Source organism: Nannospalax galili, unplaced genomic scaffold (genome assembly GCF_000622305.1).
Source record: "Nannospalax galili isolate Female #2095 unplaced genomic scaffold, S.galili_v1.0 scaffold693, whole genome shotgun sequence".
Classification (NCBI taxonomy): Eukaryota; Metazoa; Chordata; class Mammalia; order Rodentia; family Spalacidae; genus Nannospalax; species Nannospalax galili.
This window is the reverse complement of record NW_008332653.1, coordinates 234,295-258,141: the sequence shown is the minus strand read 5'-3', so window position 1 is coordinate 258,141 and position 23,847 is coordinate 234,295. Positions and strand designations below refer to the sequence as shown.

The window sequence follows — 23,847 nt, the reverse complement described above, 5'->3', positions numbered from 1 at the left end:
ATATATATATATAATATATATCAGGAGTAGACAGTGGAAAAGTTACCTGCTCTCTATTCCTTAGTCTTTTCACCATATTGTGATATTGATGGTGTCTATCACATAATTGTTGGAAAAAGTAACGAGTTGATATTTAAATTTTTATTTATATTTTTTATGTGTATGTGTGTTTTGCCTACATACTAGTGCACCACGTGTGTGCAATGCCTGTGAAGGTAAGAAGAGGGCCTCAGATAACCCTGAAACTGTTGTTACATATGGTTGTTAGCCACCATGTGGATGCTAGGAGCTGAACCGGGTTCCTCTGTAAGAGCATCCAGTACTCTTAATGGCTGAGCCATCTCTCCAGCCCCAATATGACCTTATATTAATAAGCTATGTGCTTGGCATTACATGTGCTCAGTGCTCTTTACCAAGTTAGAATGTCCCCTTTTATGCCTTCTTTATGAATAGTTTTTGTATGTTTGCTTGCTTGTTTGTTTTGGTCCTGGGGATGAACTCAGAGTCTTGCACATACTAAGCATGTACTCTACTCCTGAGCTCAACAGGCAGCTCATTTACTAATAGATTTTCTTGTTCTTAACATGAGTGCATATTGAATTTTCCCTAAAATATTTCTGGATATATTTGGATGATATGTGTACTTTATCCTTTAGTCTGTTAAAGTGGTACATTATACTGACTTTTTGAATGTTGAACCAGCCTTGAATTCCTGGATCGATCTCAATGACTGTGATGTGCCACCCTTCTTATGTGTCTGGATTCAGTGTGCTAAGAATGTTAAAATCCTTTTATTCATGAGAGATAATACTGGTATATAGTTTTCTTTACTTGTAATAAATTTGTTTAGTGTTGTTATTAAGGTAACTCTGCCCATGCAAAATATTTTGGAGTTTCCTTTTATATTTTCTAGGAGTGATTATATAAACTTGCTATTTCTTAATTATATATAGCTTGGACAGGTTTTGTTTTAGAAGATTTAAAACTACAAATTCAATTTCTCTGACATTTATAGAGCCATCTGGGTTGTGCATTTCTTCTGGAGTGAATTTAGGTGTCTTCCAAGAGACTGTGTAATTTATCTATGGTGAAGGGTTAGAAGCACAGTATTGGTTTGTAGTATTCCATAATTAACTGTTTAATATAGTACCAACACTCACCTTTCCTCTTTCTTTCCTGATGTCTACAATTTGTGTTTTACCATTCAAAAATAATTCTGGATAGAATTTATTAATCTTATCTTTCAAAAGAATCAGTTTACTCTTGATGATTTTTTTCTTAAAGTTTTGTTTGTTCCTTCTCTAATATTTATTATTTTTTGTTTGCTCTGGGTTTAATAAGCCCCCCTTTCTTAAGGCTTACTGATTTTGGATAAGATTTCTTTTTTTAGTGCTTCGGATAAAATCCAGAGCCTTGAACATGCTAGACAAGTGTCATACCACTAGGCTACACCACCAGCCCTTGATTTTTCTAAGACAAGCTCTGACTGTGTAACTCAGGGTGAACTTACTATGTAGCCCTGGTGAGCCTTGAACTCTCAGTCCTTCTACTTCGGTCTAAATTCTGGTACTACAGGCATGGAATCTACCATTCTGGACCTGATAAAACCTCTTCTAATATAAACATCAAATATATAAATTTTAGACCCTATTTTTGGTGTGTTGGGTTATCATTTTGATTCAGTCCAAAATTCTCTGAGATTTTTCTCTTTGACTCAGAAATTATTTTAAAATGTCTTGTTTGTTATCTAAATATTTAGAAAATTTGCAGGTATCTCTTTTATCACGGTTCCATGAGAGCAAAAGAAATTCCATTAAGTCTTCTTTCAGAATCTCTTAGTGCTATGCTCTCTCAATTTTTGTTTACACAAGAAACTACTTATTTTTTCATAACGTTCGGAGGATTTCTTCGGCCTTAACTGGGTTTGTGTACTCAGCGCTTTACTGATAGTCATGCTGCTGCTTTACTGCTCATGCAGTGTTTGATGAAAAGTTTGCTGTAACTCTTATGCACCGCACTCTGCCAGTTACTTTTTCTTCAGCTGCCTTGAAGAGTCTCATTTGTTCAGAGCTGTTTGGATGCGATGTATTTCGAGCTCTGTTTCACATAAGCCTTGCTTGGCTCTGTCTGAACTTCTGAATCTGCCATCTCTTTTGAAAAGCTCTCAGCCTTTACTTCTTCAAGTGCTTGCTTGACTTCTCTCTTCGCTCCTCTGGAATTATGATTCTGAATACGTTACAGAGTTTACTGCTGTACTGTATTGCTTGCATGTCCTGGTTTAATTTTAATTTTATTTTTAAAAGATTTTATTTACTTTTATTCTGTATGTGTGAGTATTTTGCCTGCATGCAAGTGTACTGTGTGGGGGCACCCAGAAGAGGGCACTGGATGCCCCAGAACTGGATTTAAAAATGGTCGTGAGCCACCACATTGGTGCTGGGAACTGAACCTGGATCTTGTGCAAGAGCATCAGGTGCTCTTAACCACTGAGCCATCGCTCCGGGTCCTGGTTTAGTTTTTTAACTTTTTCCCTTTGTGTTTTGATTTGGATAATTTCTATTGACCTGTCTAAATTTGCCAATTCTTTCTTCAGCTCTGTCAAGTGTGCCAGCAAATCTTTTATTTCCATTCCTGTGTTATTAATTGCTAGAGTTTCTATTTGATATTTTCTTACACTTTTCATCTCTTCTGAAATTACCCTTTACATCTTATATGCTATCTAGCTCTTCCACTAATTCTTTTAGCCTATTTTTATTATTTGAAGTGTTGTCTGATAATTTTAATATCTCTCATAGTTGAGTCTAGTTATGATGTGTGTACTATGCTGTCTCTTAAGACTGTATTTCACCTTACTTTTTAAACAGTGAGACACAACTTTTGGTTTAAAATCATACATATTGTATAAGGCAGTAAATACTAAGGTAATATTTTTGGCTTGAAGATGCCTTTCCTTCTGTTAGACATTTTTTAGAGAGCTAAATCTAGGCAGTGGTGGGTCGAGTTTGAAATTTGTTGCTCCTATAGTCATTGTAAGTATGCCGAAAGCTTCGACTCTAGCGATCCTTTACTCTTAGGGAGAAGACTAGTGAGTCCACATGGATTCTTTGACTTGGCTCTGTATGTTCTGGTTTCACTATTCTCCAGAGATAATCTCTTTCTTGACTCTGCTCTGATGTTCTTTTTCACTCAGTACATGATAGTCAACTCCGAGATGTGATTTCTGTTGTTCTAGGTGAGCTTCAATCTTGCATACCGTGTACCTGGGACCTGGGCGTACAGCCCTTTTCCAGCTGTAGCCTTGATGTCTACAGTGTTCCTGCCTCTTTCCGGTTAGGGTTTCTTCACCTCTTTTCCCTTCTCCAAATGCAATGGTTTTTCCATAGTGCCTTAAGGTAGCAATTTCTGTTGCTCTTAAAAGATTACACCTTTTGTTCCAAAGGAAAAACACAGGAAATGTGGCTAGGAGGAGTTTGGGCTGCTGTTGCTCCTGCTGCTGCTGCTCTTCCCTCCTTTACCTCTGCAAGAAATGGCATCATTAAGGTAACTTTCCCAGAATAGCCCCCTGTTTTCCTTGTGAGCATTTGGTGGAATTTATGGAGATGAATTTAAAAGTACAAGCAAACCATCTCACATGTCCCTTGAGGATTTTATGTTCAGATGTTAGTATATTTAGTCTTTAGTAATTCATTGATGATATTTATTTGAGTCTTTTTATTACCTTATATGGCACCTAGGGCTTCTGTTCTAGGTTAACAAAAATACATGAATTATTTTGGTTGCCTGTGTATCCCCAGACTTCAGCTTAGTTATTTGCTTTTCAATCTCAATTTCCCCAATAAATTCAAGAAAATATATTGATATACTTTTTCATCTGATTTTTCTATTGTAATGGTAGAAACATCATGGTTCTTGGCTTTCCAAATCTCCATAGGAGAACTAGGTCCATAAAATCATTTTTGAAAACTACTTGGCAATTTATAATAAAGTTATGTATATTTTGTTTGATTATTCCCACTCAGAATATTTTCAGTAAATTAATAAATCCCAAAGCTCATATATGAGAATTCACTCTAGCCCAAGCAATTAATGTGGCAATCAGTAGAAGAACAGACAACGAATTTTGGTCTGCCATACAGCGGAATAATGCATTTGTTTTAAAGAAAACATAAAATTCTGAAACATTAGTAGCATTGCTAAATCCAAAACAAAATTTTGCTGAATGAAAGAAACCAGGCACAAATATGGGTGCACATGTACAACTGAAGGCTATGTAACAAAAATCACAGTGCCAGGCATCGGAAACCTCCCTTTGAGTTGTTGGTCAGGACAGTCCAAGAGAATCCCAAAATAATACAGGTGTTGCCATAGCCCTTGATTGCCTCCCAGATCTTGAAGGTAAGACTCTAATGCTGAAGACACACATACTTTGGACACAGAAGTTGGAGCAATTGAACTGGAGCTGACCTGGAAAGCTTCTCCCTGAAGACCTGAAGACTATATCTTATAGTATCAGAAGATACTATGTAAACTGCCAAGGGGGAAGAAAAAAACCAATCAATGATCCCATGCAGCTGTAAAGTCTACGAACCACAACAATGACTAGCCCAGCAAACTCTCACTATTGGTGCAATAGTGGCACTTTTATCTAGGGAGTAATCAACAGATGTTTAATTGGATTTAAGTCCTGCTCAATAGGACAGAAATCATGCTTGGAATTGTAAAAATAACCAAGTGCATGTACTGGAGAGGTCATAGATCCTAGAGAAAAACGTACTTCTGTTACTTCCCTGATCAACATAATTTCTTACTGTATTCTAAATAAATATTTACAGACAAGTGTACCTTTCACTATTCCTCAAAGAAGCTTCTTTTTGCAACAGATGGAGGCTATTACAAAGTTCCACACCTGGTCAAATACAGAGAATGACAGTGAGCTGCACAGCCCTAATGACACATCTACAATGCAACGTCTACACCGGAGGAAACATCATGCAAGAGGGGGCAGAAAGGATGCAAACCAGAGGGACAAGGCACTTGCTGCTAGCTGACACGTTCTAGACAAGATAGGAAAGCTACCCCAATGAAATAGTCACTGTATGGTAGGCTAATGAGATCTGCATAATGCATAATGATAAAAACAGTTGACATAAAAGGTCAATGGGGGGAATGTCACAGGGTCCCACCTCAAAATGAGAACTACAGGCAATCAGTGGATGCTGAGGGAGAGAGAATCAGTTTTCTCCAGGTTTATCTAATCCCAGATGGACAGCCCTAAACACAGGTACACACCAACACCTCTAAATGGAGTCAATGTAATATATATATATGCTTATTATATATGTATATACATGGCAATAATCAAAGAAGAGGACAAGAGGTTGAGAGGGAGGGGACATGGGAGGAGTTGGTGGAGTTGGTGGGGGTCTGGGAGGGATGGAAACAATGCAAAGACAATGCTCATGTATGAAATTCAAAAATAAAAAAATTACAATATATATGTACTATATTTTTTCTTTAAATGAAGTTCATTTTTGAAGTTCAAAAGTAGGCAAATATAAACTGTGATGGTCAGTGAAAAATAGTGGTTACTTCCCAAGCTTAGAGGTGGGATTAACTGGAAAAGAGAATGAAGGTATTTTCTAGACTTATTAAAGTATCCTGTATTTTAATTTTGGTACTTTATACATGTAAAAATTTAGTAGCATATGCACTTAAGATTTTACTAAATGAAAAGTATAATTCAAACTTTCAAATAGGGCAAAGAATGAAATAACAGCTGGAGGCAGTTTTTCATGTGGTTTTCATCTCAAGATTGTTGGAATCAGGCCGAGATTTTAAAAAAATTAATTAGTTAATTAATTAACTAATATATGTATGAGTATTTTCCTGTATGCATGTGAGTGCATTGGTATGTGCAATGCCTAAAGAGGCCAGAAGGGGGGCGTTGTGTTCCCTGGAACTGAAGTTATGGACAGTTAACCACCTTATGGGTTTTGGGAACGGAACCCAGTTCTTCTAGAGCAGCAAGTGCTTCTAACCATTGAGCTATTTTTCTAGCCCCAGACCCAGTGGTTTTTTTTTTTTTTTTTGGTTGCTAACACTTTTTTGCCTTTTGGTTTCTTTTCTACCATACACCATAAAGCAGTACATAACACATTTACAAATAAAAATTAGTTCTTTCCTGACAATGGCTTGTTTGGTGGATTGAATGTGATTAGTGGACAAATGGGGATTGAACCACAAATGCAAAGCCATGTTTACAATGGGGGCTGATATACACGTGCACATGCATGTGATGTGTGTTTTATTGATTGAGGGAGTCAAGTTTGAGAACACTGACCCATAGCTAATGGGAAATAAAATGGCCTCCCAGGCAACATCTATGGTGGAAATCTCAAGGAATACAGTGTGGATCTGTCCATCTAAGGCTTCTGTTGACTTAATTACTACAGAATAAAGGATCCTGAGGTCTCCAAGACACCAGTGAACTTCTGTGAGAACTGCGTCACTCTAGAGGAAGGACAGTCACTAGATTCTGAGTTCTGAAGGCCTCTCCAGCTGTATCTCCTGCTCACTAAGAGTCCCTTGGTTTCGAGGAGCTGGTAAGACAATCTACCCTGTTGCTGTCAAAATTTAGAAGATTAGTTCTTAACAGCCTTGTGATTTTTACTTACGCAGGACCTCATTGGCCACCACAAAGCAGATAGCAGGGAATCAGCTTCTTGGGTATAAGCCTGAGCTATAAAAGCTGTCTCAGGCCTGCCTTTCCAACAAGATTGCTGGGGACAAAAGCAAAAATTCTTCTGCTATATAGACTTAGAAAATATCCTCACACTGACATGGGTACCTGAGAGCCGAATGTCTTTGTAGAAGCCAGGCTTTGGTGTGAGAGCAGGCAGGAATGCGCTGTATCAACAACAAAGGACCACAGACCCTCTTCGGGTGAGGACAGAGTGAAAGCAGGGGGCACCTGGAGGGAAATGGCCCGGGTTTTAGAAACTTGTCAGCATTGAGGAGCTGAAGAAATAAAACCTGCAAGTCTATAAAATACATATCTACCCATTCATTGAACCTTGCATGCAATTGCAGTAATAGGGGGTCATATAACTGTGAGTCCCATGCCCAAGAATCCCTCACAGTTCATTGGGCATAAACACCTTTGCTGAGTCCAAGAGAGTCCTCTGAATGAGAAAACAAGATTAACATGAAATGGTCTATAGATACAGGTAGAGTATTTTGGAGCTTAGAAAAAAGTTCTCAGAAGGACTTGTCTTGGAGATGGTTTTGGAGCACTTTGAAGTCCCTGAGTGAGGAAGACATGGTGAAGGCACCTAATCATTTGGGATCATTCATTAAAACAGAAAGTTCATAGGCTGTAGCACTTTTAGGAGGATATAGTGGGTTAGATTTGAGTGATGGTGAGTGCTAGGCAGTGTGGGAAAGTGACACAGAAATGAACTGCAGGCAGACTAGAATGGCCGATATGAATTTCAGAGGTATTGTTTCACAGGTGGCTGCCATAGCAGTACATTAAGAACAGACAGAGAAAGAGGAGAGGAAGGCCAAGATGGGAGTTGAGATCTTTAACATTCATACTAAGTGTAATGAGCATGTGGCCAGGAAGGACTGAACAACGCTGCCTGATCTGGGTTAGCTGTAGACATTGCATTCTTAAGTCATTTCCCTAAATAATCAACATTTCCCTTATTAGCAATGATTTAGTAAATTAACGTTGAGTAACATTGAGCTGGGAATCTGCACGTACTTAGACATGCTTACATCTGCGTTTCCCTCTGTTATCTCTAACAGCTGCATAGGTGAACTTCAAGTCATTCTAGAATCAGTGGCAGATATCTTGTTTAAAAGTTCCATTTGACAAAGAAAGATAAGACAATTTCTTTTATAGGCAGATGTCTACATGTATTCACAGAAAGAAATAGAATTCCTTATTAAAGGCAGTTCTACCAGATTTTACTATGGGAAACTATTGTTTTGGCTGTAGACATCTAAAATAGAAAAGTGAAAATAAATATTCAAGGGTTTTAAGTTTTCTTCTTTTGTTTTGTTTGAGATGAGTTCTTGGTAGGTATCCAAGGATGACCTGGAACTTAAAGTCCTTCTGCCTCAGTCTCCTGAGTGTTAGCATATATTTTCTGAGGCCACAGATGCTGCTTGTTATAAAGTTCTGGGAATGTAACTTCTGGTTACTTCAGTCAGTTCCTGAGGAATATCTCCATGGGCATTACATGTCTGTATCTACATGTATTATTTTCCATTGATTTGATTGGCTAATTTCATTTCTTCAGGGCCAGGGATGAGGTGAGGTGAGGTGAGTTGAGGTGAGGTGAAGTGAGGTGAGGTGAGGAGTGACTCCAACCCATTTTCCTGATCCCTGGTGCTCAACCCTATCAGCCTGGGACAACTAGGCTGAGCCATCATCATCAAAATCTGTTACAAACATCATCACTTAGGCATGGTACTCTGAGACAATGTATACTGGATCCTTAGAATTTCTATGGGGTTGCATAGAAATTAGTAACCTTAACAATAAACTCTTTACTGTATAATAGTGACCTTATTTTCCACAGTCACAGGGTATGTATCATAGAAAAATTAATTTAAGGGTGAGCGCCCTTAAAGTATTTCAATATACATAAAGCCTGACTTTAAAAAATCTAATAGTTTAAAAGAGGTACATCTTCTTTAAACATTAAATTGAATTTAGTATAACCATTCAATCAAACTTTGAAAAGATACATTTTACATATTTGAATTCAACCAGGATTTTCCCAATTGAATCAGAGTAGACCACACATTAAATAATAATACTTAGTATATATAAATGCCCATAATGTGATCAACTTTTACATGAATCACATCTAAGAGTTTTATGTGTATTCTTAACGCTTTGATTTATACAAGAACCTATGAAATGATGTACCATTCTCATTTCACAAATAAACTGGGGTACAGAAAACTCATTTCATAATAATTATGAGTTATAATAATATTTTGTTACTGATAATGATATATTTGCACTGTCTTATAGCCTTCAAAGTGCAAGTATTCTTATCTTCAGTCCTAAGAATTCAATGCACATGATTAATAGGCTGGCAGAGCTTTCATTAAAAATCCCAAATCTCAGGCCCTTAAGGAGCTTAAAGTATTTAAATTTCAATAGAAAGTTGGTGCTGAAGTTAAGCGTAATTTTTAAAACTAAATATAAACAAACCATGGAAAATAAATAACCCTAGAGATCTTAAAAGAGGATTTTTTTTTTGTTTTGACAATAAATGAAATGTTTTGTTGACTAACCTTAAGGGGTCCATTTCCTCAAAGGAAACAAAATGGGCATAAATGAAACTAGAGAAACTTGTGCAATTGTGAAAACCCTCACAGCACATTAGGAAAACATCTATTCATATTTTATTTCAATAACATGAAGCAATGATTAAAAATTTTAAATCTAATTTTCATGAAGCCCAGTAAATTGCTGATCTAAACACACACACACACACACACACACACACACACACACACACACACACACACACTTTATCTAAAAGAAAGTCTAAATGATTTCAAGTGCTTGTGGCAAAGTGAGTTTATGGCTATGGAATATATATGAGGTAGTTTTGCCCGGCCTGGATTTCTATTTGTTTCTTTCTCACACAACTTGGAGGGGGAGGGGCTAGGATCAGAGAGACTAGTCAGAGGTCATACTGCAGACTATGGCTGCACCAGCTGAACGCCCAGCTCAGCTTCTGCAGTTCCTGGGCTTCCAAGTGATAGCAATAGGGCTGGTCCAAGGACCATGCTTAGTGGGTTGATCCTAGGCAGTTCTCCCCAACAGGCACTGCTGTACTTATACCGCACTAATGGGCAAAACGTCTTAACAAATTCACAAAATGTCTCCATCCTGTCTTGGAAACTTATCCCAGTATTTAACATTCATCCAAACCTTTATAGCTCACCTGGGCTTCTCCTAGTGTTAGGGGGAAGGGAAGGTGAACTACTACTTCGTATGATATGTAAGCATCTCCAAACTACAAAAATTCTTCAGGTTATGAAAACTTTTCACCTTTCAGCATTTCCCAACAATGCTTTCTAGGCAGTATTTAGTCTCAATTTAAACCAATTCAGTTCCTTTGTAGGGTCTAATACCCTATGCTAGGATTATAAAGAAACCCAGGACCTGACCTCTGTCCTTGAATGAGCTTATAATCTAATGAGAAGACAATGACATTATGAACCAAAAGCTTGATAATATTTTGTGAAATTATTAAAAAATTATAATTTGTGTGTAAATGATTTGTCTGCATGTAAGCGCATCACCTGAGTGTAATACCCACAGAGGCCAGAAGAGGGGGTTGTATCCCATGGAATTGGCATTACAGATAGTCGTTAGCCACCATGTGGGTGCTGGGAACTGAATCCAGGTCTTCTGAAAGAGTAGTCAGTGCTCTTAACTGCTGAGCCATTTCTCCAGCTCCAAGTTATTTATTTTTTGTTGGAGAGCCTCTACTTGAACACCCCTAGGAATTAGACACTTATTACCTGCTTGAAGCCCTTCATTCCATCTTGAATACAAGCTCCCTGTGATCCTAATTTGGGTCTTTCAATTCTGAACAGAAAAATCAGTGTAGGGCCTGGTATAAATATGCACTCCAGGAGTCATGGCTGAATGAAGAACTACACAGCACATCTATGGAAGCAGAGATCTCAAAGGCTCTTTAAAGACAGCACTATATGAGCCCTAAAGGATTTAAACAGAGATTTGAGAACTCCAGATGGCATTTCTGCTCAGCAATTTTCAAGCAAGTGTCTAATACACTTGAAGAGGTAATGTCTTATGTGGAGATAAATGTTGCCCTCTGGCCCCGTGGTCTGTGAGGGACTTAGGTCTCCCTGCTCTTAAGAGCCATGGTCCCATGGAGGCTGTATCGTGGCTTTGACTCCATTCCCAGCTGAGAACCAGAGTGCTGCTTCTTGCTTTCCCAATCAATAATCATCTCAGAGGAAAATGATTGACTATGAAATAATTTAGAGTAACCTCAAACAGAGGATATTTCCAAAAGCAAGGATTGTGGGTGAAATCAATCATGCAAGCTTGGGGTTTTATTACAGTCAATAAACTGCTTGCCGCACATGTCCTAAGCAGTACTGTGTTTTGACATAAAGATGAAACCCCCTAGTTGGTGGATAATATGTCTTTAAACATGTTTGTAGAAAGTCAGTTATATTTGTTTAAATAAATATTTTGTGTACATCTATTGTCAAACTGTGCAAGATCCCTGCAAAAGTGTGTCCCTATGCTTTTCCGTGAAAATTATTTCTTTCTGTTCTGTTTTTCAAAAACAGAGACTAGACACAACATTATGTATTATTTACCAAAAATGTTTTCGACTCAAACTGATTCACTTAAGGAATGCAGGCATCTCCAGGGTTTTAGAGTAGATAATCTCTGAAGGGAACTCTCTCTGGTTCTACACATATAGAAAGGGTATTTAGAACATGTCAGTGCGTAATACCATCAAAATTGTAATGAAAGTACATATAATATGCTATAAAATATTATAATAATTCTTAGGGGGTAGGTATATCCAGATACTGGGGGATTTTTTTTCAATTATGATGCTAAATAAATAAATTACTTACCATCAACTCTTATCAAAAGCCTTAGATTTCTGACTTTGGTGTTGGGGCTTGCTTCTTTTAGCACTAACCCCTGGGATGGAAGATATAACATTGCTTAAAACTGGTGATTGACCTCCATGCATCATGAAGGAGATGCGTCATTCCAGAAGCTGTAGAGGGCACACACAGCCCAACATAGAAGTCAGAAATCCTCTTTGATTTCTCTACAATTCAGTTTTCCAGGATGGCCATTTATAAAAGCGTGTGGACCAACCTTTTGGGAGCATCCCATCTAATCTGCTTCTGTGCAGCTGTTCTGGGACTCCTCCCTGTGCAAACGCAACTCAAGGGCAACAGCCTGAATAGAAATTGGAGAAATGAAGAGCAATTAATTCTCTCTTGGATTCATTAAGGTCTTGGCAATCATCTTTCCCCAGCATGCAGAGAGGAGATCAGCTTCCTGCCTCTTTTGGGACATTGGTGAATGAAGTTCAGGACCGGATTTTTACTAAGAGGTTGTGGGATTCTTAAAACCACGAGGCAGGATTCTCGTTCTCATTAGAGAGAAAAGAGGTGTGAGTATGTTATTCTTAATTTCACACAGCACAGGGAGTTTTCCCTTCATACCATGACTTTATGTTACAAGCCCTTCCAGTAGGATGGCTGTCTGCAACCCCAGTTCTGCAGCATACCTGCTGTCTCAGAGGTAACCCATTCCTTCTTATGACTGCTCACCTGGACACAGTGCTTCTCTACCAGCACCCGTTAGCCTTGTTAGCCTTTACACACCCTGGTTTACCATCCCTCCATTGCTCATGACCTGGTAATGGCCTAACTTGCTGTGAAGTTTTAAGAAGAAAAACGTTGAGCCATTGAACAATTCTGTGGAGCACATGTAGGGAGGAAAGACTGTAAAATTTTAAGCCTTGCGGTATTTTACTGCAAATAAACCAAAACAAAAACATTAGCCATACATAGTTAAGTCTCTAAAGCTCAAAATTCTCATTAACAACATGGTTTTCCATGTGTGTGGGAGAAATGCTGACACAGAGCTTCTTAAAGATCTTAGAATCAGCTGGATAGAAGACTCAGCAGTTAAAGATGCAGACTACTCTTGCAGAGGACCCAAGTTCAGTTCCCAGCACCTATATCATGTGGCTCACAGCAACCAATAACTCCAACTCCAAGGGATCTGATGGCCTTTTCTGACCTACAAGGGTACCTGCACACATGTGTACATCCCCCCACCACACCACATGAACATAATAAAAATAAATCTTTAAAGAAAAAAAACCACTTTGAATCATTAGCCATCAGGGAATGCTCTACCACTGAGCTATATCCCCAGTTTATATAATGAAATTGGAAGCATCACCCTAAGAGAAAGAAACCAGAGCCTCAAAGCACATATTAGGTGAAATACCCAAAAGAGGATTATGTGAAATACCCAGAGTAGATGTGGTTTTTCCATATGTGAATGACAAGCACAGAAATGGTTCTGTCTCCTGAACCTTTATGGAAATGCGAATCAAATTCATACATAATAGTGGTTGGCTAGAACTGCAAAATTGGGGACTATTGTAGAGTAGAGTTTGGGGAGAGGAGAATGATGCAGATATTCTAGATGTATTGGGAAGCACAGGACAGGTTGGAATCCAGTCTGTGAACTGCTGGGCACAGGCATCACTGTTTACCTGATAGGATGGGCAGCACCATGGTCAAGAGATACTGTGTATAGTAAGCACTATTCTAATTATAGCTGCAACGTTCATGTTTATCTCAAATTAAGAAAATTTCCAGAAGACCACGTGTGATTAGGGCCAAATTACATACAGTTGGTTGGGAAGAGTGGCTGGATAGTCCAGTGAGGGTCCAATGACCCTGGCTTGACCCTCCTTCAATGAAGGACAACTGTCAACAAGCCCAATTATGATGATGTTTAGCAAGCAGGCACAGCTGAGGTTGTGATGATGGTAGATACTTCATGCAGAAGAGACCACTGTACAGCATCATCTTATTAAAAGAACATGGAATTTAAAAGGATTTGGTGCTAAGATCCACAAATGAGGGAGAACATACTCCTTTTGTTTTTCTGAGTCTGTGTTACTTCACTTAGTATAACAGTTTCTAGATCTATCCATTTAGCTGCAAATTTCATTATTTCATCTTTCTTTACTTATGAATAGAACTCTGTTGTGTAATATACCACATTTTTGTTAACCACTCATCAGTTGAGGGGCACTTACATTGCTTCTTTCTCTTAGCTCTTGTGAAAAGAGCATCAACAAACATGGATGTACAAGTGTCTCTACAATAGGATCCTGGATGTGGAGGACTAAAGTATATAATCTGGGGAAGGTTAGGAGGAGAAGACTTGACCCATGCTGGGTAAAGGCTTTCCAGTGTGCATACCCTCAGGTCACTCATACACCTCAGCAATCCATCAGTCATCTCTGAAGTAAGCTCAGTAAATTCATTGGTTCCCCAGGAAAATTTTAATCAAATATTGGTTTGACACTAGAACCTTAAAAGGGGATAAGCATTGCTTAGTATCCCCAGGAAAAGAATTCTCACAAAAGATGGAAAATTTATTTGTTAATGTTATTGTGTCTCATAATTATTAAAAGAGAAGATGAGAATGTAAAAGATGTTAAATGTATATGGAAATGGACAAAATTGACAGAAAAAAAATGAGAAAGCCTAAGCAAGTGATGAATGTTTGTGTAGGTTTGTTATGATATATAAAGAATGCGACAGGTGGTTTTTGCCCAAGTTCTGTCTACATGGCATATGGGTAATTAAAAGTACCAGACTGGATGGAACTAACCTTGGATGTTTAACAGCCATACTTTGAGGCCTGTGCTAATCTGGTCAGAGGGACTTCAAGGACAGTTTTTGCTCCTTGGCCCTCAAAGTTAGCTAAGTTCCAGGGGACTATGGAGCATCTCTCAAAATGTTCTGTAACTGTGGTGAGTCACCTCTCCTCTTATTCAGGGAGGCCATGGAGACCCCACCAGATTGACTTGAACCAGTGTCCAGTTTACAGAGTGGAGGGTCAACAGAGAGGAAATATTTCCTCCATGCTTCCAAGTGAAGCCAGCCATGGTTGAGGGGGGCCTTTGACTTATCTTTACATAGATGGAATTGGTAAAAGAAAGAAGCCAGGGGTTCCCAAGCCCATGTGAACCTTGAGGAACAGATCCTCAAATGACATGAAGAGTAAAAATAAAGTGGGCTATTTGGGCCAAATGAATGGTCTTAAACACCCAAAAGGAAAGTATAACCAAAGATTGAAGTGATCAGTATAGTTCTAGAGTTCAAGGAATTACACTTCCCAGGCATTAGGCTTAAGTCCATATAAAATTATTTAGACAATTATTTCTCATTGATGATTTTGTTCTGAATCAGAAAGTGCTGCTCAAATCGTGGTCTGCAATATTGTAGTGCCCACCTGTAGGTAAGGGAGATAACCCACTATTGTTCTAAAATGATGGGTAAATTTGTTTTCTTTCCCTATCTAGAAGCCTTTAAGAGGCAACTGACGCTGATTCTAACCATTCCAACAGTTATCAAAGTGCCTGCAAACAAATCCTGAGTCCATCATTCTCAAGTCCAGCCTTGGCAAACAAAAGAAAAATGAAGAGAAACCCAATAGAGGGATGCTTTTGGAAGCTCTCGTCAAGAAATCCCAATGGCCTCTTATATGAGTAATTGAAATTTTCCCTGTTTTGATTTTTTTTCCGGTTCCTTGTCTAGAACTTGAAATGATAACTACTCTTGGCTTTACTTCTCCTTCAAATCTCTTAGGTACCAGTCAAGGACTTTCTTTTCTACCTACAGATAAGAGTTATGCAATTTGGAAGTCTTTTATATAGGCCCACTGAAGGGGTACCCCAGTTGCCTCACCCTATGTCCCTGTTCAGTATGGAAGAAGCCAGAACAGTCTGTGCCTAGATTCCATATCCATAAGTTGGGTAACCTCTTCAGAGGATGGTGTGATAAAAATAGGAGGTAGAAATTGGCTAGGTAGTTATGGTAAAAAGACCTCAAAGAAATGTAGCCAGTTTCTTGGCTAAAAGTCAAAATGTCCTTGAGCCTCTTAACAACATACACTGTTCCAAAGGCCAAAAATGAGCTGGGCGAGGTGGTGCATGCCTTTAATACCAGCACTTGGGAGGCAGAGGCAGGTGGATCTTTGTGAGTTTGAGGCCAGCCTGGTCTACATAGTCAGTTCTAGGACAGCTGGGGCTACAGAGAGACCCTGTCTTAAAAAGACAAAAAAAAACAAAAACCAGCCAAAGGCCAAAAATGTCAAAAGTATTTGGGAGCTCTTCTCTAACCAGTAAAAGATTTTAGGGTTACCTCTTCAGAGGGGGGAATATTAGAGTAGCACCTCCACCCTCCAAAAAGAAAGAGTACACTATGTCGTTAGAAAAAAATGATGGGGAGATATGGGAGTAGTTGGAGGAGAGGGAGTGGGTGTGGATTTGATCAAAACACATATGCATGTATGAAATTCTCAATTTTTTTAAAAGTTAAAAAAAGAGAAAATTTCCAGAATGTGAAGTGCTACCTAGACTTTTGGAAGGGAAGATAGAGGATTAGAAACACCCAGTACTTTCTTGTGCTTCCATGAGTCTGAAACAAACCATCAGGCAGGTGGCTACAGGGAGACCAGGGTCACGTGGAAGGCATAGGAACACAACAGTAGACAGTAGACAGAAAGCAGATGAACTTAAGAAAAGAGCTAAAGATCCTTAACACCACATGCTAGAAACCATGGCAAGGGAGGAAAGAATCCTATTTAGTCAGGTGGGGTTTTTCTGGAAGAGGAAAAGGAAAACTTTGATGAGCAACTCAGATATACAGTCTGGCACTATATAAAACTAAGTTCAAAGTGAGAGGTCCATGCTGGTGAGATGATTCAGCTGTAAAGGTGTGTGATAGTTAATCCTGGTTCTCAACTTGACTGGGATTAACTAAAATGAGAGTGATCTTCTTGATTAGATCATCTGAAGCTGGAAGACACACCCTAAGTGTGGGTGTTACCTTCTGATGGCAGCCTGTATAAAAGGCTATACAAGAGGAGAATGCTTGCTTTTTGCTGCTTGCCTTCTCTCTCGCTGGTGAGTTTGTCTTCCTGCTGTAGACTGAAGACTAGCTGATCTTTAGGAATTCATCAGACCTTCAGCACTAGATTGGGACTACTGAGACATCCAGCCTTATGGACTGAATGACTACTGAATTCTTGGCCACTCAAGTGTGGTGCAGCCCTTGTTGGACTACTCGGGTTCTGTCCTGTGAGCTAATCTGATAAATCCATATATATATATATATATATATACATATGTGTGTGTGTGTGCGTGTGTGTGTGTGTGTGTGTGTGTGTATGTGTATGTATGTATATTCATTCTACTAGTTCTGTTTCTTTAGAGAACCTGACTAATACAAGGTGCTTGTTGCTGAGGCTGAAGACTTGAATTCAATCCCTGTGGCTCACGTGGTGGAAGGAGAAAACTGACTCCTGCAAGTTGTCCTGTGACTTATACATGTATGTCATAGCACACTTGTGCTCTCTCTCTCCAAGCGTAAATAAATAAATGTTTTTCTAAAGTCCAGATGAACAATGAGAATGTACTTGCAATTCTCTAAGAGAATAAGATCAGAATAAAAGAAAAGGGAGGGACTGGAGAGATGGCTCTGCAGTTAAGAGCATTGGCTGATCTGAAGAAGTCCCAGGTTCGGTTCCCAGCACCCACATGGCAGATAAGAACCATCTGTAACTCCAGTTCCGGGGCTTCTGACACCCTCCTCTGACCTCTGTGGACATTTCATGCATGTCACACACTTACAAACATGTAGGCAAAAACACTCATACACGTACATTAAAAACTAAAAAATTTAAAAGAAAAAAGGAGAGCTCAAATTGGCTAGGAAAAATGCTAGATTTCTCTCTCTTACTCTCTGAAAAAATCAACTCAAAATAGATCAAATACTTCAATGTAAATTTGAACCTATTAAAGAAAAATATATATAAAAAAACACTTAAAGACATAGGCAATGGCAATAGGACTCCAATAGCTTGGGGAATAAAAGGATTAACACCCAGCATAGATAAAGAACTCAAAAAATAACCACCTAAAGAACAAATATCCAACAATAAATGGGCAAATGAACTAAACAGACACTTGCAAATGAGGAAGTACAGATGGTCAATAAATACATGAAAAAAGTTTAATGTATTTAGGCATCAAGGAATTGCCAATGAAAACTGCTGTAGGATTCCACCATATTCAGTCAGAATAGCTAATACTCAAGAAAAGAAACAAAAAAATGACAAATGCTGTCACGAATGTGGGGGGAATAAACCCTTATACCCTGCTCCTGGGAATGCAAATTAATACATAAGTTATGGAAGTCAGGATGGAGGTTGCTTAGAATGAAAAAAATAGAACTTCCATATGATTCAGTTGTGTAACTTCTGAGTATGTACCCCCAAAATCTTACTCTATAGATGCTATACATGATACTGTTGTTTATTACAGCACTACTCAAAGAACCAAATCACAAGATTAACGCAGGTGCCAAAAAGATGAACAAAGAAAGCACAGCATATATTTACAATGGAGTTGTGTTCAATCATAAAGAGAAATGAAATTGTATTATTTACAGGAAAATGAATAAAATACCATTATATTAAGAGAAATAAGCCAGACTCACAAAGACAACCATCATACATTTTCTTTCGTATGTGAACTTGGGGGTGGGAAGCAGGGAGAGAAATACATAAAAGTAAAAGAAGAAAAATTTAGTGAGAGGGAGAAGGCAGATTAAAAAAACGTTCATAGAGGCCTAGGGATGTGGCTCACTTGCTAGAGGACTTACTAGGCATGTACAAAGTCCTGTGCTCCATCACCAACACCACATACACTGTGTGTAGTGATGCATGCCTATCATCTCAGTACTCCAGAGACAGAGATAGGAGTATCAGAATTTCAAAGTCATCCTTGGCTACATAGTGAGTTGGAGGCCAGCTGAGGCTACATAAAACCCTATTGCAAACAAAATCAAAAACAAAAAGTAAGAAAGAAAAATAAAAGGTCACAGGGGGTGAACATGAGGAGAGCATGCTATATACATGTATTAAAAAGCCATAATGAAATCTATTACTTCATACAATTGAAATATGTCAATGAAATATTTCAAAAAGAAAGGATGGAAGGAAAAAGGAAAAAAGATAAAGGTAAACAATCTAGTTGCTGATCTCAATAGAGAACCCATTTTTTTCTAGTAAACTTCTTCAGAGCACCCTTCACCTCCTTGTTTCTCAGGCTGTAGATGATGGGGTTCAACATGGGGGTCACAACACAGAAGAGCACAGACACCAGGATGTCCATGTCCAGGGAGTAGCCTTCCCTGGGTCTGTCATAGTTGAAGTTGGCGGTTCCAAAAAAGACCACCACCACAGTGAGGTGGGAGGCACAGGTAGAGAAGGCCTTGCTCCTCCCCTGCGCAGAGGGAATCCTAAGGATGGCCGAGATGATGAGCACGTAGGACCCTGCAGTGAACAGACAGGGGCTCAGGCCGATGGTGGCGCTGGCCACGTGGAGCACAGACTCATTGACAGACGTGTCTGAGCAGGAGAGCTTCAGGAGCAGGGGGATGTCACAGAGAAAGTGGCTGATCTGGTTGGGTCCACACAGAGTGAGTGTGGTCGCCAGCACCGTGTGAGTCACAGAGTTCACCAAGCCACACAGCCAGGACCCGGTCACCAAGCACACACAGACCTTCAGGCTCATGAGAACTCGATACTGAAGAGGGCGACAAATGGCCACATAGCGGTCATAAGCCATGGCAGCCAACAAGACACCCTCTGTGCCAGCACATGTCACAAAGAAGAAGATCTGGGAGAGGCAGCCCTCGTAGGAAATGGTCTTCTTCTCCCGGAAGAAGTTCACCAGCATGACTGGAATGGTGGTGGAGGTGTAGCAGATGTCCAAGAAGCTCAAGTTGCCGAGGAAATAGTACATTGGGGTGTGGAGGGCAGGGATGGCCCTGGTGGCCATGATTATGAGTGTGTTCCCCAGGAGAGTTGTCAAGTAAATGACCAGGAAAACTAGGAAGAATATGGCCTGTAGGTTGGAGTGGTTGGAAAATCCCAAGAAGAGGAATTCTGTGACATGTGTTTGATTGTTCATTTCCAAGGGAGTCACAGCTGCAGAACAGAGAACAAAGGAACCAAAGTCAGTATGCGCCAAAGACCCGGCCGAATAGATCTGTCAACGCCAGAGTCACACCAGATAAGGTTAGACTCCAAGGAGTCTGGACAGTGGTCACCTGTGGCGTTGGCCTCAGGGTAATCCTTACCTTGCACTTAATAGGCCCAGCCAGCTCAGGCCCTGGCATCTCCCACAGACTTGCATTGCGGAGGGTGAGAAGCACACTTAATGCCCACACCAAGCCATCCGTGCTTGCTTCGGTGCCAGCTCATTTTCTCTCTGTCTCAATGATATCTCCTTCCTACTTTTCTGTAAACAACTTTTTTTTTTGTCTAAAAGAAATAGATTTTCATTCCAAAAAAAATCACAAGAATTTAGCCATTTGCAGCACCAGAGTCAGAGCTTCCTTTCAAGGTACTGCGTGGCGGAGTCTCTTAGCCTTTGATTCTCTCTCGCTCTCTCCCTCCCTCTCTTTCTCTCTTGCTTGCTTGCTCTGCTCTCACTCTGTGTGTGTGTATGTGTATGTTCATGGGAGGGGGCGCTTGTGCACGTGTGTACATACATGTGGAAGCCACAGATCAGTCTTGGATATAGTTCCTCAGGAGTTATCCACCTTGTTTTTTGAGACAAGGTCTCTCACTTGGACTGAGGCTAGCCAATCAGGCAAAGCTGGCCAGTGAGCCCCAGGAGTCCTCCTTCAGTCTCTGCCTCCCAGCACTGGGATTTCACTGCATGCCGACAATGTGGGTACTGGGATCAAGCTCAGGTCCTCATGTCTAATATGGCAAACACTTTAGTGACCTATCTACTCAGCTTCACTCTATTATGTCTTGCTCTTGACTTCTAACTTTAAAATATTAATTGCCCAGATGTTCAAACTGCAAAGAAGTTGAATTGTCTCTAGTCACAGATGACATGATTCTGTGCATAGAAAATACACAGTAATTCACCAGAAAGTTGCTAGAACTAACAAAGGAGTTCAACAATATTGCACATAGAAACAAACAACTGTTTCTATATGTTCAGGGGATATTTGAAAGATTTCTATAAATATAGGAAGGACATTTAAGAGATCAATTGCATTTACAATACATCTAAAAGAATTAAATACTTAGAATAAATCTTACTAAAGATATGAAAGTTTCAGACACTGAAAACTACAAAATATCACTGGAAGAAATGAAACAAACCCAAATAAATGGAAAGAAATCCTGTATTCATCATTAGAAAGACTTAATATTGTTAAAATGTCAATAGTCTCTGAGTGATGTATAGATTCAACACAAGTCCTAGCAGGCACCATTTTCACTGAAAAGAAGTCCCTCTCCAGATATGTATGCGATGGCATGGGATTCCAAACTGCCAAAACCTACCCGAAGAGAATGAAATTGGAGCACTCATACTGGCTGACTTTGGCTTATCTCAATGTTACAGTGGTTAAAACAGGAGGATATGGGGCTGATAGAGAGATGACTCAGTGGTGAAGAGCAGTGGCTGCTCTTGCAGAGGACTGAGACTTAATTCCCAGCACCCGAATGGCAGCTGACAACCATTTGTACCTCCAGTTCCAGGGGATCTGATGCCCTCTCTGGACCTACACAGGCATTGCATGACACAGGTACATTTACATGCATGCAAGCAATACACTCATACACATATAATAAAAGTAAATAGTATAATACTACCATTGGGACAGCCATCCAGATCAAGGCAAATGAATAGAAAGTCCAGAAACAAACCTCCACATATAAGGGTAATTGATTTCTCAACAAGGGTTGCCCACATGATTCAATGGGGAAGACTGGTCCTCTCAGAAAGAAGATCAGAGAAAACTGGTTATCCACACACAAAGGATGAAATGGGTCCTTTACCTTACACTATATGCAGAACTAACTCAAGGTGGGTGGATCAAAGATCTAAACTTAAAAGCTAAAAGTATAAAACTCTCAAAAGGAAACACTGGAGGAAATCATCATGTCATTGGATTTAGCAATCACATCAACTCACTCCAAAATGTTGTCCTCGTCCTCCTTATAGGAAACACTAGGGACTTCCTTCTTCCCCACCACCCATAAGTATATTTTTAAAAACACCAATTGTATTCTTATTGAAGACCAACTGTCACTTCAGTATTTAAGAGCTGGAAATGTTTTAACTAATGATATGTACTTATGTATGCTGTCCTATTAAACTTATTAAATCAAGATTTAACCTCAAATATTACATGTTCTTAAAAATTAATTGACATACTTTCTATTAACTGTATTGTACATTCTTAAACTTTTTTACATTTACCTATTTATTTATTGTTTATGTGTGCATGTGCACACATGCCATGACATGTGCACATGTGGAGGTCAACTTGTGGGAATCAGTTCTCTCTTTCCATCATCTGGGTTTAGGGGGTGGAGCTCAGGTCACCAGACTTCAGACTTCTCATGTACATGCTTTGAATGAAACAAGCCAGATATAAAAGGATTTGTATTGAGTTTCTATTTCAAAGAAGGTTGTAAAGGACATTAAGTGAGAAACAAATCAGGTTCCTAAATACAAATACCAAATGTCCTCCTGATTGGAAGAAATAAAAAATTTGATCTCAGAAAAGTAGATACTAGAACGGTGTTACACAAGCCTGGGAGATATGTGGGGAGGAGGGATGGGAGAGGATGGGTAGGGACAGGCTTGTGGTCGGGGAGGGAGACTAGCTTCCAATGTTCTATAGCACAGACCTATACAGGATCAAGACAGTTAAGTTCCCAGCAGGATGGAGTAGATGATCTCCAGGCCCCACCCCTTACTGAGGCGCTATTGGCAGTGGATAGTTGCTGGGGGAGTGGAGGGGGAGAATCATTCTTTATTGAGGATATGGCAACTGGTAGGTTTCCCATGCTCCAGTGGATGGTCCTGCACGTGGGCAATACTAACTGGACTTAGTGGCCTCCAGTGGATGGCCCCACACTGAAGGGCATTTGGAGACACAAATCGGACTCTATAGGCTGTATTATATGTATGACAGAGCACATTAAATTGGGCAGAGGGCAATAAGGGGAGGTGTTGAGAAGGGGATCTAAACATTGCCAAATTACATTGTATGAAAAATCACAAATTCAGGACAAAAGACAAAGTTGGGAGAGGGAATATGGGGGGAGTTGAATGGGAAAGGGAGGGGTTACATAATTTTATTTCATTGTATCCATGTATGAAAGTCTCAAAAATAAAGAAAAAAAATTTAAAGAAAGCAGATGACAACTAAAAATAGAGGTTGGAGAGATGGCTCAGTGGTTAAGAGTGAAGACTGCTCTTGCATAGGACCGGGGTTCAGTTCCTAGTACCCACATGGCAACTAAGAACTATCTGTAACTTCAGTTCCTGGAGATCCGATGCTCTCTTCTGGCCTCCACTGGCATTACACATACAGGTAAACAACATACATGCAATCAAAATATTTATACACATAAAATAAATAAAATATAAAGATTAATAAAACTTAAAATAACTACCATATGACCCAGCTATATGACTCCTGGGTATATCAAAAAACTCTGTATCCTACAGCAGAGACACTTGCACATCCATGTTCATTGCTGCTCTATTCAAAATAGCTGGGAAATACAACCTACCTAGATACCCATCAACAGATGAATGGTGATAAAAATGTTGTACATATACACAATGGGATTTTATTCAGCCATAAAAATGTAATTAGAGGAATTTTCAGGAAAATTGATGGAACTGGAAAACAATTAAGGCAATCCAGGCTCAGAAAGACAAATACTGATGCTGTCTCATTTGGGGATCCTAGCTTCGTTAAGGATGTGTAAGTGTGAGTAAAGGCCAGAAAGCTAGGAAGGGGCCCAGAAGATGGAAAAAAGAGGCTTTAATGGAGGCAGTAGGGAAGACAGCAGAACAGATGAGAGATGACAATGGACAGGGAAATACTGGGGCCAGGACAGAGTAGCGGAAAGAAGGCCGGGGATGGGGTAAGGAGTGT

General features: G+C 39.6%; 2 protein-coding genes across 2 annotated transcripts in view; both read right to left on the bottom strand.

Moving 5' to 3' along the window:
* The window catches only part of LOC103729524 (olfactory receptor 5V1-like), a 15,313-nt gene extending 1,960 nt beyond the window's left edge, over window positions 1-13,353 (bottom strand). The window contains exon 1 of the mRNA XM_008827608.2: window positions 13,332-13,353. Within this exon, the coding sequence (XP_008825830.2) occupies window positions 13,332-13,353 (22 nt within the window). The remainder of the gene's footprint in view (window positions 1-13,331) is intronic.
* A 5,549-nt stretch (window positions 13,354-18,902) lies between these two features.
* Window positions 18,903-20,043, bottom strand: LOC103729523 (olfactory receptor 5V1-like). The gene is made up of 2 exons (XM_008827607.1): window positions 20,005-20,043; window positions 18,903-19,913 (listed from the first exon to the last, which is right to left on the bottom strand). The coding sequence occupies exons 1-2, from the start codon at window positions 20,041-20,043 to the stop codon at window positions 18,903-18,905; spliced, it is 1,050 nt and encodes a 349-aa protein (XP_008825829.1).
* Window positions 20,044-23,847: the final 3,804 nt, after the last annotated feature.